The sequence below is a fragment of the Narcine bancroftii genome, chromosome 2 (assembly GCF_036971445.1).
Source record: "Narcine bancroftii isolate sNarBan1 chromosome 2, sNarBan1.hap1, whole genome shotgun sequence".
Lineage (NCBI taxonomy): Eukaryota > Metazoa > Chordata > Chondrichthyes > Torpediniformes > Narcinidae > Narcine > Narcine bancroftii.
The window spans coordinates 43,220,992-43,238,298 of record NC_091470.1 but is presented as its reverse complement, the minus strand read 5'-3'; the positions used below and the strand labels follow the sequence as shown (position 1 = coordinate 43,238,298).

General features: G+C 42.6%; 1 protein-coding gene and 1 non-coding gene across 2 annotated transcripts in view; both read right to left on the bottom strand.

The window, feature by feature from the left end:
* Nucleotides 1–12,089, bottom strand: part of znf839 (zinc finger protein 839) — a 40,712-nt gene extending 28,623 nt beyond the window's left edge. The window contains exons 1-2 of the mRNA XM_069916454.1: nt 10,720–12,089; nt 6,097–7,026 (exon numbers count right to left, since the gene is read on the bottom strand). Of these exons, the coding sequence (XP_069772555.1) occupies nt 6,097–7,026; nt 10,720–11,805 (2,016 nt within the window). The 5' untranslated portion in view covers nt 11,806–12,089. The remainder of the gene's footprint in view (nt 1–6,096; nt 7,027–10,719) is intronic.
* A 210-nt stretch (nt 12,090–12,299) lies between these two features.
* Nucleotides 12,300–12,372, bottom strand: trnak-cuu (transfer RNA lysine (anticodon CUU)). Its single transcript has one exon. It is a non-coding gene; the product is annotated as a tRNA-Lys (tRNA).
* Nucleotides 12,373–17,307: the final 4,935 nt, after the last annotated feature.

The window sequence follows — 17,307 nt, the reverse complement described above, 5'->3', positions numbered from 1 at the left end:
AGATCAAATAATTGGAACTAAAGGTAAAATTACTGCTCAGACTCCTATTTATCAGAATACGATTATCCCATTCTACATGGATAGTCAACATTTAAAAGATTGGGAATTGAAGGGTATTAGAACGGTGGGAGATTGTTTTGAGAAGGGTGTTTTTCTTTCTTTTGCTCAACTTCAAGATAAATTTGGGATATCAACGAACTCACTATTTGCTTACTATTAAGTGTGAGCTTTGATAAAGGAAAATCTTGGACAGGAATTTCAGCTTCCGAGTTTGACTAGGTCTGAGAAGTTGATTACAGAAAATTTAAAGAAAGGATTTATATCAGAAATGTTATTGCAAAAGAAGATGAACAAACCTGGTATTTTAAAAATAAAGGATAAATGGGAGAAGGAGTTACAGCTTTTTAATTTTGGAAGAAGATTGGATAAAGGTATGTGAGGAAAGTGTAACCAGGTTGATGAATGTGAGATATAGTTTAGTTAACTATAACTTTTTACATCAGTTATATTTGACACCGGAGAAATTAAAACGATATGGTTTTAGGGATTAAGATTTATGTTTTCGGTGTGGAATACAGAAAGGGACATTTTTACATTTGGTTTGGTCTTGTGAAAAGGTGCAAAATTTTTGGATGAAGATTAGAGAATTTTTGGAACATTTGTACAACATTCAGTTATTGGTTGATCCATTATTTTTCTTAATGGGATATATGATAAATTTAAAAGTGGGTTTAAAATTGGATAAACTGTAATCTGGCCATCCTATTTCTGTGGCTATCTAGTTTGCATCTTGCAATGCAGCATCTATATTTCAGTTCATGAAGTGTTCTGTGGACAGTAGTCATTGACACATCCTCACCTGCCCCCTGAAGAATGTTTCTGATCTGTTGGACAGTTGTTTGGGGATTTTTCTTCACTACGTTGAGAATTCTTCTGTCATCAGCAGTGGAGATTTTACAAGAATATCGTGCAGCAACATTTAGAATATTATAGGCTGTTCTAGTCATTCATCTACAGGAAAGATGTCATTAAGAGGGAAAAGCATAAGAAAATCAAAACAGTGTTCCCAGGACTGGAGGGCTTGATTTACAAGGCTGGATAGGCTGTGACTATTTTCCATGACACTTTAGAGTCTGAGAGGTGACCTCAGAGATTGACATCATGAGAGATAAAAATAACTTGAATGATCATAGTCTTTTTCCCATGGCACAGGAATCCAAAATTATGGGGCATAGGTTTAAAGTGAGAGGGAATTTTTTTTTAAAGGGAACTCAAGGGCAATGTTTGCACAGAGAGGTAGATGGATATATGGAATTAGCTGCTAGAGGAAGCTGCAGAGGTGGAAACAATTTTGACATTTAAAAGACATTTGGACAATTAATTGAATAGGAAATGTTTGGAATGATATGAATCAAATGCATGCAAACAGAACTAGTTTGGATGGGACAAACTGATCAGCATGGATGAATTGGGCCAGAGGGATAGTATCCATGCTGTTTAGCTCTATGGCTCTATCAACAACACTTTAGCTTTATTGTCTCTTTGTCTCTCGGGTGAGCACTCAGAAATGCAAGAATAATATAGTTATATTCCTCCAAGGAATTCCACAACTTAGCTGCAATGTAGTATAATGTTTGAAAAACATTAATCTCCAATGAATAATAACGATAAATTAAATTTTAAACGATAGAACAGCAGACAGATCCTTCAGCCTCAGGTGTCTGCTTTGAACATGAAGCCAACTTAAATTAAATCTCTTCTGCCTGCATATGATCCATATCACTACATTTTTTGCATTTTTACCTGTCTATCTAGAAGTCTCGAAAGCATTATTATCATGTCTCCAAATATATTTCCTTTAAACTTAAATGCATGTCCTCTAGTTTTTGAGATTTTAACCCAGAGAAAAAGATACCAAATGGCTACCCCATCTAGCCAAGTTAGACCAAAAGCATGTGGCAAATTTCCTTCTGTGAAGGGCAGGGTGAATCAGTATTGAAAAGTTTATAATTATAAGAGGCACAGTTTTGGACATACTTTTCAATACCAATTATCCATGTTCTTCACTGAACTAAATTTGCCCTCCACTTTGGTCTAACTTGGATGTGACTTTAAACCCAAAAAATGATTCTAATACACTTGCTGTAAAAGCCCAGCAATCTTATTAAGTCAGTAATTCAAAAAATCACAAATGAAATTGACAAAATCACTTGAAATCAAACTAGGCACCAGACTACCAAGGTGCACCCAGCACCGTCATCTTGCAAAGAATTTCTTGTTAACACACTGGGATCTTGCATCCAAGTTGTGAGAGAAAAGGCAATAGATTTTCAAAGAATTATTTTTCAACCAGACTTCTCCATCATTATTGAGAAGCGCAAAAACCAGAGATGCTTGAATCTTGAGCAAACAATGAGATGTTGGAAGAATAGAGCAGGTCAGGCAGCATCCATGGGTAGAAATGGTCAATCAATGCCTCGGGTTGGGACCCTATAAGTTTATTTGTCACAAAATACCTACTACACTGAAATGGGTTCTTATGCAGGCAGATTGACATTATTTCTAACATTCATATAGCTGGGTAAAGAGCATAATTACAGAGTATAGAATTTCAATCAAAAGAAAGACCAATTAGCATCAAGCAAGGCAGTATGACAGCATTGTTATGGGTTAATTCAGAAGCCTGATGGCTGCAGGGAAGAAACTATCTTTAAGCCTATTGGGATGTGCCGTCACACTCGAGTCTTTTGCCCAATGGGGAGGGAGAAGAGAGTCTCGGGAGTAATGAGTCTTTCAGTAAGTCGGCTGCATTTCCGAGGCAATAGGAAATGTAGATGTAGTACATGAAGGGGAGAAAGTTTGCATTATACTTCCTTCTGTAGCTTCTTTTGACCTCAAGCAGAGTTCCTATCACTGCGTTGTGATGTAGCCAGCCTAGTTAGCGTAGCGGATAGCAAAGCAGACGAATCAGGTTCAAATTCAGCACTGTAAGGAATTTGTACATCCTCCATGTCTGCATACGTTTTCTCTAGTGCTCTGGTTTTCTCCCACTCTTCAAAACATTTGGGGATTATAGGTTAATTGGGGCTCATGAGCCAGAAGGGCCTGTTACCCTGCTGTTTGTCTAAATCTTTAGAAATATGGTTTTGATGGTGCATCTGCAGAAATTGTTAAGGGACAAGTGGGACACGCCGAACTTCCTTATTCTTCCGAGAAAAACTGAGGTGTTGGTGACTCTCTTGAACATCGTGACAACGTGTTTGTCCCAGGTTAGGTCATTGGAAATCTTTATTTCTAATAACTCAAAGCTATCTACTCTTTCAACTTCAGAGTCATTAATGAAGACAGGAGGTGTGGACTCTGTCCCTTCTCGAAGTCAATGATCATGTCCATCTTATTGACATTAAGAGAGAGGTAGCTCTCTTGGCACTATGCCACAGACTTTCAATCTCTTTCCTGAATTCTGTCCCGTCGCCATTTGAGACCCAACCGATACTATGATGCAGGCAACAATGTGAAGCTAGAATTGGAACGTTATTGATTAAAGCAATGTTTATTGTCATACACATTTGTACAATGTACATTTGCACCAAAAATCTTACTTGGTGTAGCTAAATAGGTACTTGTAAAGAAAAACTATGATAGGAAACTAATTGGATTAAGAGATAATAAATACATTAGATACAAATATTCACAGTAATCCACGTGCAAAAGAAGTGACTTGCAATAGTGCAAATTGTCCTTTTGAGCAGTTGGAGCAGTTGGTAATTAATGCACCAAGTGGACATTCAAAAGTGTCTGATAGCTGTTGGGAAAGAAAATGTTTTTGAACCAAGAGGTGCTACTTTTCCACAGTTTAGTGTCATCAGCCAACTTTGATACCCTATACTCAGGGTTCCCTCTTCTAAATCATTAATGTATATCGTTAAAATCTGAAAGCCCACAATTGACCCCTGCGGCACTCTGCTCATTACTGATTGAAACACCCATTTATCCTAACCTAATCCTCTATGAATGTTTATACTTTTCTCCCAACTCCATGCATTTTATCTTTTATGCACCACCACCTTCTGGAATAAGTACATATATGCCAACGTATAGGACGATGTAAAACTTAAAAATGTCACCTCAAAATCCGAATCGTCATATGCCAGATCTAAAATCTGAACTTTGACAGCAAAGTCGAAACATCACTGCCATTTTTCCCCATTCATTCTACCACATTCCTCATGCTGACAATACAGCTCACCACCACACAACTGTCCCAGTCAGGCCTGTCAATACTGTATGTTAAATGATAAGCACACAAATGAAAGAACACTCTCATTCTTCAGCACAAAAAATGGTGTCAACCTTCTTTATTCATTTCTCAAGACACAACTTCTTCTTCCCAACAGACACTTCTCTACAAAGCCCCCCCCTGCCCTTTTCATTGGCTCTCCACCACACAGGTGACCACAACGCTCCTAATCTCATCCTCCTGCAACCACGTGCATCCATGTGGTCCATCACGCTGTGCGCACTCCCCTGTTCTGTCCCATGCATGCACATTATTTCTCACGTGTTGCTCAGCTGTGGCAACCGGCTCTACTCCCAACCCATGCAAGTACGCGACCGCCCCGCGCTCAGTCCCTGTGCCATGCAAGGAGGCGACTCACTGGATCGGACCTGCTTTGTAACGGTCTGGAGGGCTGACATTCCAGCCTATGCGCTTTCTACCACCTTCCTGATGCTGACAACCCAGCTCATCTCCTTGCAAATAGCAGGCCCTTTCAGGTGGCCTGAACACCCCACTGTAAAGCTGCATATTCTCCCCCCATGCAGCTAAGGAAGTACTCGCCTGAATGCTCCAAAAGTGCCTCCGAGGTGCTGCCATCAACGGGGGAACGTTGGGGCAGGGGCAGCTGGCAGGGGAAAGTCGGGGCAGGGGTGGCCAGTGCGGGCTGTCACAGCCCAGCTGGCCACTCCTGCTCCAGGGCCGTTCTCTGTGGCTCAAAATGCAGCATAGTAATGGTGGTCTTCTCTACCCATAATCCGCCAAGCAGCTGGAACTGTGTGGGAAACACAGAGCAGTTCCACCTGCGTGGGGGATTATGGGTAGGGAAGATGGCCATTGCTATGTCACATATTTATGACAGGTGGCACTGTGGCACCAGTTGCCCCGCCTCCATCAGATCCAGAGGCACTCCGAGGCACCTCTGGATATGAATAGGGTCTTTCAGGTTGACCAGGCAACCCTGCAAGCAGCCTTTTAGGGCTGCCACCTGAAAGGTGAATCTGCAGGTTAAGATCCGCTCCTGCCGCCGCCCTCAAGGCAGAGGATCCACCTGAAAGGGCCTAGTGAAAACAAAAAGAAAGGAAGTTTACAATTTTCTCCCATGTCGTTTTGCAGAAAAGGTGAAAACATTCCAAAGATTTTGTGTGTGATCATATTTAAAATCAGCCCTGCACATGCAAAGAGTGGCATTGCCCACTCAGTGGGACAAACCTGTGTATGTCCTGTTAGTTATCAATGAAGTCTCACCACTCCCCCACGGGGTCCCCATCTGCCAAGTCCGACTGCCGTTTTCTCTATTGAGGCTTTAAGCAGTCTGTTACAGGAGCCAATGGTAGTTTAATTTAAAATATGCTCACAAAATGAAAACCTTTACAGGGTAATTTGGTATTAAAATATTGTGACATCATCACTCTACTGATTAGTGGTCAGTGGTAAATGCTGGGGTGTGGGAGGTGTGTCATCCTACACAAAGACTATAGCTCAAGACCTACATTTTAGATGGGAAATCTGGGGGGGGGGGGGGTCTTCCTGCACATGAGTCATCCTATATGCCTGCATATATGGTATATAACATTCACCTATTCCCCTCTATCCAATACACTTATTTATATCTCAAAGTTGTTGAACTTCGTTAAAATGACAGACCTGAGCAAAACAAAGCAAAGACAGAATTTGATGTTTTGCCCTGCTAATTCTCAGCTTGCTCATGAAAATATGCCTGCTTGAGTATGTTATCCAGAGGACTACCAGCAACTCAGAAGAGGAATTCTATATCACCACTTTCAGTACAGAAAAGAATATGAAATATCAGTACACACCTGTTGGGCGTCTTGAGGAGACAGATCTGTGCTCCTCATCATAGATGTAGTGCCAGTATTTACAGATTGTGCCTCTAGTCCATCAGCTGCTGTGCCATTTCTGTCGCCAGCTCCTCCATTGTCCCCAACCACATTACCATTGGATTTGTTCACTGATGTTCTCTGTTCCTCAGAGACCGAAGCCAGCTGCCCATGAGATGGGTTGAGTCTATAATGTCGTGCTAATCCTCCCCTTCCAATATAAGACTTTTCACAGGTGTCGCACTTAAACTTTTTGGGCTTGAAGGAGCATGGCATTGAAAGGCTTGAATCATCCATTTTGGATTTCACATCTTCTTCCTCAAAACTATATTCAGAATAGTCATCTGAATCAGATTGATGGCCCTCTGCCAAATCTTCTGTTTTTATAAACTTGTAGTCTTTAACTTTGTATTTTGGTGGTCGTGATATACGACCAGATCGAGTTTTGATCTTCACAGGTTTTTTTTCCTTTGATTTATCATTACTTTCATTCTTGGCAATACTAGTGGAAAATAAATTTGCTACAGACGTCGTGGTAGCAGATATACTGGTTGTTACTGTATTAGTGAAAATGTCTGACTGTTGGTTACTGATGGTTACCCCAGGAATCATGCGTATAGAATTTACAGGTGCAAGTGGAGGAGGCTGCCGCTGAACAAATAGTTGAATCGGAGGCTCCGAAGAGCTGTGCAAAATATATTGTTGTGATCCAGTTGTTGAAAGAGGCTGTATTCTAATGATCTGAGATCCAGAAATATTAACTCCACCTGACACATTTGTTCTTTGGTTAGTCAACTGACTGCATGCTGCTGTTTTGGGCTGCACTACTGCTAGAGGTGGCATCGGCCTGTCTTTCTCCTCCTGTGATGGCACTGCTTGAAAGTGAACTTGAACAGTATCTAGTTGATGCTGCAAGAAAGAAAAAATTACATTGCACTTACTGATTTAAAGTTCACAATCACTGCATGTTTATCCAGCAAGTAATTAAACAAGTGAGCTATGTTTTCTAAAAACATGAACTAGCCAGAAGATGAAAAAGATACTAAAACTAACCTCACCTGCTGTGTTAAAGACAAAATTAGTTAAAAAAGGCTCCACTGCCAACATCCAGCAAGCATCTTGGTTGAATAAGGTTACAAGCAGAAGAACACCTTCCTAAGGCAGCTACAACTTTATGGACTGACAATCTGATTCAATTGTTTCTGTCACATGAAGAGTTTGGGCTTGCATTTTCTTGAATTTTGCAGAATCATCTAATTGAAACAAGATTTTTGTGAGCCATGAGAAGGCTGATGTAGTGTTATGCATTCATTAGTTGGAATGTCAAAAATCAAGTTTAACTGTGTAAAAACAAGACATCTGCAGATATTTAATGCAACTTTTTCACTCAGTTGATTAATATTTGGAATGTTCTACCCAAGAGGACTGTGAACCACTCAGAATCCTCAGCGCAAGTTAGTGCAGGAAACTGGCACCAAAGGAAACAAACAATGAGGTTTCAATGTTCATCTAATTCAAACACTTTTTTAAAATTTACTGAATTCATGCTTATGGAAAATTTCAGGTTATTGCAGTTCACAATGGGTAGCACAACAAAGACCAAGGTTCAATCCTGACATCAGATGCTTCTTGTGCGTGGTTTGCACAAACTCCTAGATCCAGTGTGTTTCCTCCTACATTACAAAGATGGAAAGGTTGATAGGTTAATTGGCCATTATATGCTACTCCTCGTGTTGGTGAAAATATGAAGAACAAAAATATGATTAGTGTATATGGGTAGTTGATTGTCGATATAGGCCAAAGAGTCATATACCACTGAAACCTTAGACATGAAATCAGATTAATGAAAATGTCTGCATGGAAAATGGTACAACTTGCCCTCTTGATAAGAAAGTAGTGTACATTTTATAACCATATAACCATTTACGGAGCAGAAACAGGCCACGTCGGCCTTTCGAGTCTGCACCGGTTCACTAGAACAACTCCACTAGTTCAAACCTCCCGCTCTCCGCCAATAATATCTCTACCAAACATACATCTTACCAAAGATCGAATTTGATAATAAAGGGTTCTTATCAATACCAAAACCTTCCCTCATCTGATTAAAAGATAAAAATTTACCCTCTAAATGTTTTGGACATGTCAGAGTCTTGAAAATATTGGAACAAAGTATTCTAAACTTTCTCTGCATTTTTTTTAAAGTTAATTTTAAACGTAATCCTTCAACTGCTTTATTTGGGATGTATCAAAAGATTGGCATACAGGTACAATGGGTTAATTAGGAAGGGTCATGGAATGTTGTCATTGCAGAACATATGGTGCATATTCTTTGTAACAAAGGAAATTTACAGAGTGTTAGTGAGATTGCACCTGGTTTTAGTGTTACAGAAACTAACCTGTGCTAGAGACACTGGCAAGGTAGTTCCTTGGGATGAAGGCAGGTGGAATCCATTGATAGGATATTTTACTGATAATAAAATTCTCAGCAGGATTGATAGGCAAGATATCCAAAATTAGGAGATGGAGTTTCAAATCAATAGTCATCCATTCAAGATAAAGATGAAGAGTTATCTTAGAAGTCATGACACTTTAGAATTCTTAATCCCAGAATGGTGTGGAAGCAAAACAGAGCTGTTGAATATACTTAATGCAGAGACTGAATTTACTGAATTATAAGAAAATCTAGTCGAATGAAGAGAGTATTGCGAGAAGAAATAACAGTGCATCTTTAAAAATTCAATTTTATTATAATTAAACCTGGTGAATAACTTGGTAAAGTTCATTTCATGATAATTCTGATGTGAAGGTGTTCCTTCACAATCCAAGCAGGATTGATCATTGCAACCAGGTTACCTCTGATGAAAGTGTGAATTGGGGGCATTTTTACATTTTATTTTAATTGCTAGCAATTGTCGTTCGCTTTATGCCCAAAAAGATATTGTCAACCGCAAGTACCAATCTGTAAGTTTATCCTATTTCTGGAATGTGACATGCAGGTTTTCTTAATTCACCTTCTCTGAACCATTTCCAACATATCAAAACTCATCCTAAATAAAGATCAAAACTGTACACAGTACTCTTATGTCTTTATAGCCTCATGTTGTCTTCACAACTTGCTTTCCATCAACAAATTTAGCAACTATAATTTTAATACCACCAGTAATGCTGCCACAAAACAACAAATTTCATGACATTTTCATGACATTAGTTCTGATTCTAATACCTTTATTCAAATCATTTATACAAATCATAAAAGTTGAAGCCCCACCACAATCCCCATAGCATACCAATTTCTCACCCATCAGAAAATGACATTTTCTATTTGCCATGGCAATATTACAAGAGCTTTCATTTTCTGAAATGACAATTGATGCAGCACCTTATCATTGGTTCCCCTTTATTATTAAAGAACTCCAATAAGCACGATTTTCTTTTCATAAAATTACAGTGACTTTGAATTTTACCAAATTACCTGCTATAATATCCTAATAGCTTTGAACACTTTTTCTTTCACAGTTGTTAAAATGTCAGGCTTGGACATTCCTGCATTTTGTCTCACTCCACTTTTGAATGAATTACCATTTCTATTTTCCAAACTGACAGAATCATCCTCAAATCTGAGAAATGCTTTAGAATTAAAGCCAATGAATGCACCAATTATCTCACTAGCCACTTATTTTAAGAACACAAGATGAAGAATCCAGGAACTTGAGACATGAGAGACTGCAGATGCTGAAATCTTGAACAAAAACCAAGCCGCTGAAGGAACAGCATCAGTAGGATAAAAAGAATTGTCCACGTTTTGGGTCAGAATCCTTCATCAAAACAAGAGTGCGAAAGGAAGATTGTCAATGTCATGAGGACAAGATGGGAAGGTTTGGACAGAGGCCAGTGGAAGATTGAATTACCCATCTTGATGAAAGATTCTGACCCAAAATGTCAGCATTTCTTTTTCTTCCAATGATGCGGTTCTAACTTCAGCAGATTGGATTTTGGACCCAGCAATTCGACCACCTACATTCCAACAATTTATTCAATATAATTTCACAGGTAATTTGAATTTTCCTGAGCACCTTCCTCCCTTTAAGTTCCTGATTTCAAGGCTGGTACTTGGGTCATCTGTAGTGATGACTGAAGCAGAATAGCTACTGAATTAATTTGCTATCTCCTTCTTTTGCTACTCTTCCTCCAGACCAATGGACACTTTGTTAATATTTTCAAATATTTATAGAAACTATATTTTTCCTTCCATATCTCATATCTTCATGAAGTGCTCAAACCTAAAACATTGATTATGTATCTTTATCTTTGCTCAATAAAGTACACTGTTTGACCTGATGAATTTGTCCAGCGTGTTTTTACTTCAACCAGTGTCTGCAGACTTTCATGTTTTACTTCCTTCCCTATCAATCTTTTCACCATTCTTTGCTCCCATCCCCCCAACCACCATTCTGTCCAATCTTCTGCCTTCCTATTTATGCACAACTATATTGTTAGATAGTTTGGGTTTTCACCAGATGATAGGTCTTGTTGAAATTTTCCTCTCATTGGAATGCATCTAAAAAGTCATCTAGTGTACAAGCATCTGGAAAATATTAATACCTGTGATGATGTTACTCGCAATGGAGCTATCTTTTGTTGCACCTGTGCAAGGCTTTGTTGTAAATTCTGTTGGAGGACAGCCTGATGAGCAGCATTCTGCAACTGTCGTGCTGCATTGTGGACAATTGTCAGCGGTTGAGTATAGGCAGCCTGCTGTTGTGAAGCTACTGTTGGAGCCTTCGGCTGGTTTATTGTAGACGACTGACTGGAAATACTTATCTGCTGAACTTGAGCGGGTTTGCACGAGTCAATCCTACGCACAATCTGACTTGGTTGAACACTCGCTTGTACCTGGGGCATCAATGCATTACACACAGGAACTTGTATCATTTGATTTTGATCTGTCGTAAGCAGTCGAGTTTCAGGAGGAACACTTGAGGTCAGATTGGTTTTCTGTAGAACCTGATTTTCAGAAGGCTCAGAATTCAATTGGACAGCAGTGGTTTTACCAAACTGTGTTGCCTGTTGCTGGGATTTAGTAACATGAGCGATGACCTGCTGCAGTTCATCCGTTAGCCCCACATGCTGCACAAACTGTGTTTGCTGATGCTGATGCTGCTGACTGCTCAACAGTTGAGCCGCTTCACTTTCACTTACTTCTACCAGTCCTTGTTGCTTTGCTAATTGTTCAACCAGTTGTTGTTGTTCCTCCGGAGTCAACCCCGTACCTTCCACGAAAGTACCATCGGGCTGCACGTAAATAATAGTGCTGGGGGTGGACTCGATTGATATGCTCTCCAGTTCCTCTGCTACGGCGAAGTCACCCGTACTCACGGCTGCCATGGTGCTAACAGTTGGAGGAGCCCCCCCTATTGAATTCAGGATCCCGCTGGCATTCAGGAGTCCGTCCCCATCATCGGGAAGCGTGCTCACCACCTGAGTTGCCCCTTCCTCCACAGCCACCTGAACGTATTCGGGCAGCACATGACAGGAGTGGACCTCGAACTGCTTGCAGGGTACACTAGCGCAAGGAACGTGCGACACGGCCCCTTGGTGTCGCAGGGCCTCCAGATGACTGGTGCCATGTCGCTGCTCGGGAACAGCCGCCTCCTCTGTTGTCAGGCTGCTCTCCTCCTCGTCCGCCATGTTGGCGTCCGTGCTTTCAGGCAGAGGGAGTCGGGAGCTGGAACACTAATTTTTCTGTCGGAAGATTTTTCGCCCCAAGGGCGGCGCCGTGATTGGCATGAGGAAGATAGCCTCCAAACGGCGAACGTAATTGAAAAAATCGGTCAAAGCAGCAAGGAAAAGATTAATCCGTTTTCATTAAAAAAAAGCCGCCATTATGCGCACGTCACGGACCTCAGCAGAACATGGCGGAAAGCCGGAGTATGGATGCCGGCAAAGCTTAAAAATGGCGCAGATGACGTAACGATTGGAGCCGAACGCGAAGCGGCTGACTGAATCGCAACGAGCTGAAAGGACAAGTATTTGCGTTTAACGTTCAACGCACATCTCAAAAGGGCAGATATAATGACAATAAAAAAATATATAAGTTAGATATATTACCCGTTTAGCAGAATAAAAGTATCTTTAAGAAAATGGAAGAGAGTACCTCTGATGCAAAAGGATTAAAATTAACTCGCCCAACGTGGGGCTCGAACCCACGACCCTGAGATTAAGAGTCTCATGCTCTACCGACTGAGCTAGCCGGGCTGTGAGAACGTGTCGGCCTCCAGGCCCTACAGCGTCTATGTGCAAACATGCGACGAACTTGCTTTCGCTGGAGGAGGGTGAACACTGAATATTGTAACAGAAAAAAAAAGTTTTCCCCGAAGAATCGCAAACACCTGATGTTCAATGTCCAAGTTCTGCCCATGCAGAATGCATTCTCTTCCTCCCCTCAGAAACTGAAATCCAGTGCATTTCGTGGTTTTGAACCACTTGTAACCATATCTTTGCACATGGTTACAGTTTGGTGCCAATGGGGAAACCACGACCACAATGTAACTCAGGAGAGAATCACTACTTTGGAGCATTTGAATTGTTTGTCATTAGCTCAGTGAGGTCAAAATTAGATTAATTAGGATTAGAGGAAAGAAAATTAGATTTTATTCTTGTATCTGACTTCGAGCAGTAAATATTATTGTTCTCCAGTAAGGTGCTCAGTTAGATTATCTGGTGTTTTCAGTCGAATGTAGAGGAACATAAATTTCTCCTGAATTCAGTTCCTTCTGGCTGACAAATTTCTTGTCACATTGATCCTTTGGTACATTAAATAATGAGATATATTTATTCCCACTGTCATCTCAGTTCAGTCAATTAAGCAGTTCGAGGTCCTTTATCACTGAACGGACGTGTCCGAAAACTAGAGAAACTAGAAAAATAATATCTTGATATTAGTAATGCTGCCAGTGGTAGGAACAGCATTACAACATTCTTCATTTGAGTTTGGGGGCGAGCGTCCTGTCAAACACCAGGATAGCTCTGGGTCCTTAACCATCAAGGTTCCCTTTATTGTGTCATATTGATTAAAAAATGTCATATACATGATAAACTTCAACTTTGGCCTAGCGCAAGGCAAATGAAGAATCACAAATAGCCTGGTGCCCCTAACAAGCAGAAGAGTGATCCTTTGAGTGTCTGTGGATTCACCTCCAGCTCTCCCACAGCCTCAGCAGCCACACAGGCTTCTCCTGTTCAAACTACTGGCAACCCCAGCTCCAGATCTAATCCTCCATACGATCACGAAGCCTTCTGTGGCTCAAGACCTTCATGGGCATTTAAGCAGGTTACTTCACTCTTCTTGGGCACCTATTGTGGTGGAACACGGTAGTGCAGGAGGTGACCTCGCTGGCCTGCCTCTGATCCTGTAAATCGGTAGGATTCTCAATGAAGGCTGATAGCCTTAATCTCCTCCCTCCATACCAGCTTGGATCCGGGCCAGCAGCATGTAAAGACATACCTGAAGTTTCAAGTTATTAAAGCCTTTAATCACTTGCTTCAAATCTGCTTGCAGTTATTGATCATGCTGCAATTTAATAGCCTGATGAGAAGCTGGAGGCTGACCCCAGGGATCCAGAGGCCACCATCAAGTTTGATATGTAGCCGCACTGCTTAAAGGCCTATATGAGACAAAACGAGATCTCCACAGATGTAGACAAGTACATTCTGCTCTTTTCATTGGTGGACCACCGAGATTGCCAATTAATACAGGACTGCAAAAAAGTACGAGGATGCAATGGCCCTCCTGCCGCAGCAATAGAGTGCTTAACTCTATACATGCACGTTACTGGCTGGTCACCCGACGCCAGGCCCCGGTGATTCTGTCGATGACTTTGTGAGGGCCATGAGGAAGCTGGGATGAGCCTGTAGGCGTGTAGATATGACCATGGCAATATACCAAGAGGAGCTCATTCACGATGGGTTAGTGGGCAGCTTCCATTTGAACCACATCCACGAGTGACTCCTGGAGAAGGGCAATCGGACCCTGCAGGAAGTCATGCAGATGGCTCAATTGTTTGAGACGGCCCAGAAGAATGTGGAGGCCTACTCTGCGAGCCATGCGGCGACCAGGTGGGGAGTATGGGCACCGCCATCTTGGGAGTCAGGGACCCTGACTGCTGCTGTGGCCACTGAGCACACCAGGTGCAACTACTGCGGCCAGACCAAGCACCTAAGGAAATGCTGTCTGGCCTGTAGCATGACCTGCTCAAACTGCAGGAGGAAGGGGCACTATGCCAAGGTATGCTGTTCTAAACCTTCTTCCAGCAGCATCACGTGAGGACCGCCACCCACTTCACCATCTTGAATCGACCCACTTCCAGGGTCACTTCCGACAACCATGAGCCAAATGGCAGGAACAGGAGGAAGACCACGCAGGATGACATCACTTCCGACATCGCTTCCAGACTCCACCATGTGCGCTCCATGGGGGTGGCCATCTTCAGGACCTCCAGGGTGGTCATCTTGGCAGCTGCCATCTCAAAACTACAGCAGCAGCGACTCTGACAATGAGCTAACTCTGGCCTCCATCATGCTAAACCAGAACAGGCCACACCAACTTGTGTGATCTATGATGGACATAGAGGTAAACGGTCATACCACAGTCTACCTATTCGACAAAGGGAGCACTGAAAGTTTTATACACCTGGGCACGGTCCAACACTATTCCTTTGCAGTGCCCCCTGCAAAGTGTAAGGTAGTTCTAACATCCAAATCCCACTCCATGGAAATCCACGGGTGCTGCACCTTGACCCTAATCATGAGGGGCATAAAGTATAAAAACTTCTAACTGCTCGTGATGACCCACCTCTGTGTGCCAGTCATACTGGGGCTGGACTTCCAATGCCAGCTAAAGAGCATATTCCTGCAGTTTGGGGGGCCCTATCTTCCCCTCACGGTCAGAAATAATCAATTCCTGGATGGTCTGCCCACCTCTCTGAATGCGGCCAATCAAACACCAGAACACCATCCAAGGCACCTGACCTGTGGTCTGATCACCCTCTGGGTCCCTCCACACCCCCCACACCCCCGTTCCAAAACCTCATCCCTCGCTGCAAACCAGTCGCCACGAAAAGTATGGACAGAGAGTTTATAAAAGCGGAAGTAAGGCGACTGCTAGTGGAGGGCATAACAGAGCCCAGTAACAGACCCTGGAGAGCACAAATAAGAGTGAGGAGAAGCACTGGAATGTCATCGATGACAGTTAGATTCACTTTATTGGATGCCTACCCCTTCCTCCACATTACTGACATGATGAACGAGATCACCCAGTACCAGATCTTCTCCACCATCAATCTTAAGTCAGCATATCACCAGATCCCAATCCGCCTGGAAGACCGCCCATACATGGTGTTTACAGGCCAACGGTCACCTCTACCATTTCCAGCAGGTCCCATTTGGCCTTACGAATTGAGTGTCTGTGTTCCAAAGAGAGATGGACCACATGGCGGAAGACAATAAATTAAAAGCGTATTATCCGTATTTATCATCTTAACCACGTGGAAAACAACGTGAACCTGCAGAAGTTCTTTGCCACCACTAAAGCTCTGAACATAACATACAACCAGAAAAAGTGTGTGTTCTGCACTTCGCATCTGGCAATATTGGGGTACGTGATGGAGCATGGCATCATTGCCCCCCACCTCAATGCATGCAACCCCTTCTGGAGGTCCCACTGCCCCAAAACCACAAAGCATTTGTTCTTCTCAGGGCCCGAACTTAAGAACTCGGCCATCAAAAAGGAGGCCCCAGCTGTAGTGGAGACTATGCACACTGGAGGCACTATTTGGCCAGCAAACCATTCACCCTGCTGACAGACCAGAGAGCCGTTGCATTTATGTTTAACAATAAACAGTGGGGGAAGATCAAAAATGACAAGATCATGAGATGGAGAATTGAACTGTCCACTACAATTATGAGATCTTGTACCAGCTGGGCAAGCTCAACAAACCACCCGATGCCCTGTCCCAGGGAACCTGCGCCATGGCACAGGTAGATTGCCTCCAAGCCCTCCACAATAGCCTCTGCCACCCTGGGTTCATGAGGCTCTACCACTTTGTGAGGGCCCACAACCTCCCCTATTCAGTGGAAGAGAACAGGGAGCTGTCTCATAACTGCTCGGTCTGTGCAGAGTGCAAGCCACATTTTTACTGGCTGGAGAAGACCCCGTTGAGCAAACATCACAGTATGGACTTCAAGGGCCCTCTTCCCTCTACGAATAGGAACATGTACTTCCTGAATATCATGGTGTTGAAAATGTCCATAAAGACCTCCACTAATGGATCTGTGCAGTCCTACCATGTATGTGTCTGGTCCCACTGTGAGTTCACCTTGAATAGGATTCTCCTCACCTTGGTCAAGTTTATGCATCAGATATTCCTTGGTTCATTGCCTGTGTCACTATAAAGTTATTATTTGGTGGGATAAAGACAATCGTCAGCAGTGATTTTAGTAGTGAAGCAGTCTTGCAAGGGTTTCTCCCACCCTCAACACCCCCCCCACCCCACCCCCCACCCCCACAAATCATATTGGGGCACTCTGACCTTACATCAGGTCAGACATGATTAATTTTAATGGCAGTGTTTGGGTTTGGAGGAACAACACTTAATATTCCATCTGGGCTCTTTCCAACCAGACAACATTAACATTGACTTCTCAAGTTTTTGTAAACACCCCCCCCCCCCCAAGTGTCTTTCCCTGTCCCTCTGTTTCCTTTCCTCCAGCTCCCCACTGGCTCCCTTCTCTCCCCATCACTTCTCAAAGTTTCTCTCTTCCACTTTTCCACCTACATACACCTCTGACCTCTTACCTATTAGCTTGTGCCCCTTTGACCCTCCTTTCCTCTCCTCTCCCTGCCTTTTTATTCATGCCCTGCCTGCTTCTTGAAAAAAAAATTATGACAGTGGATGGGGTGCCAATCAGACAAGCTGGTGGATTCTGAATATTGGCAAGACTGAGTATTGTTGGAGCTGCCCCATCTAGCTTTAACAGTCCTGACTTGTGCCTTGCAGACTGGGCAAAGGATTGGGGAGTAACAAAGTGATTTTTTCATCACAAATACTCAGTCTTTGCCTGCTCTTATCAGTTCTGTAGTAATCTGATAAATCCAGTTGAGTTCCTGGTTAATAATAATATCCAAGATGTTGA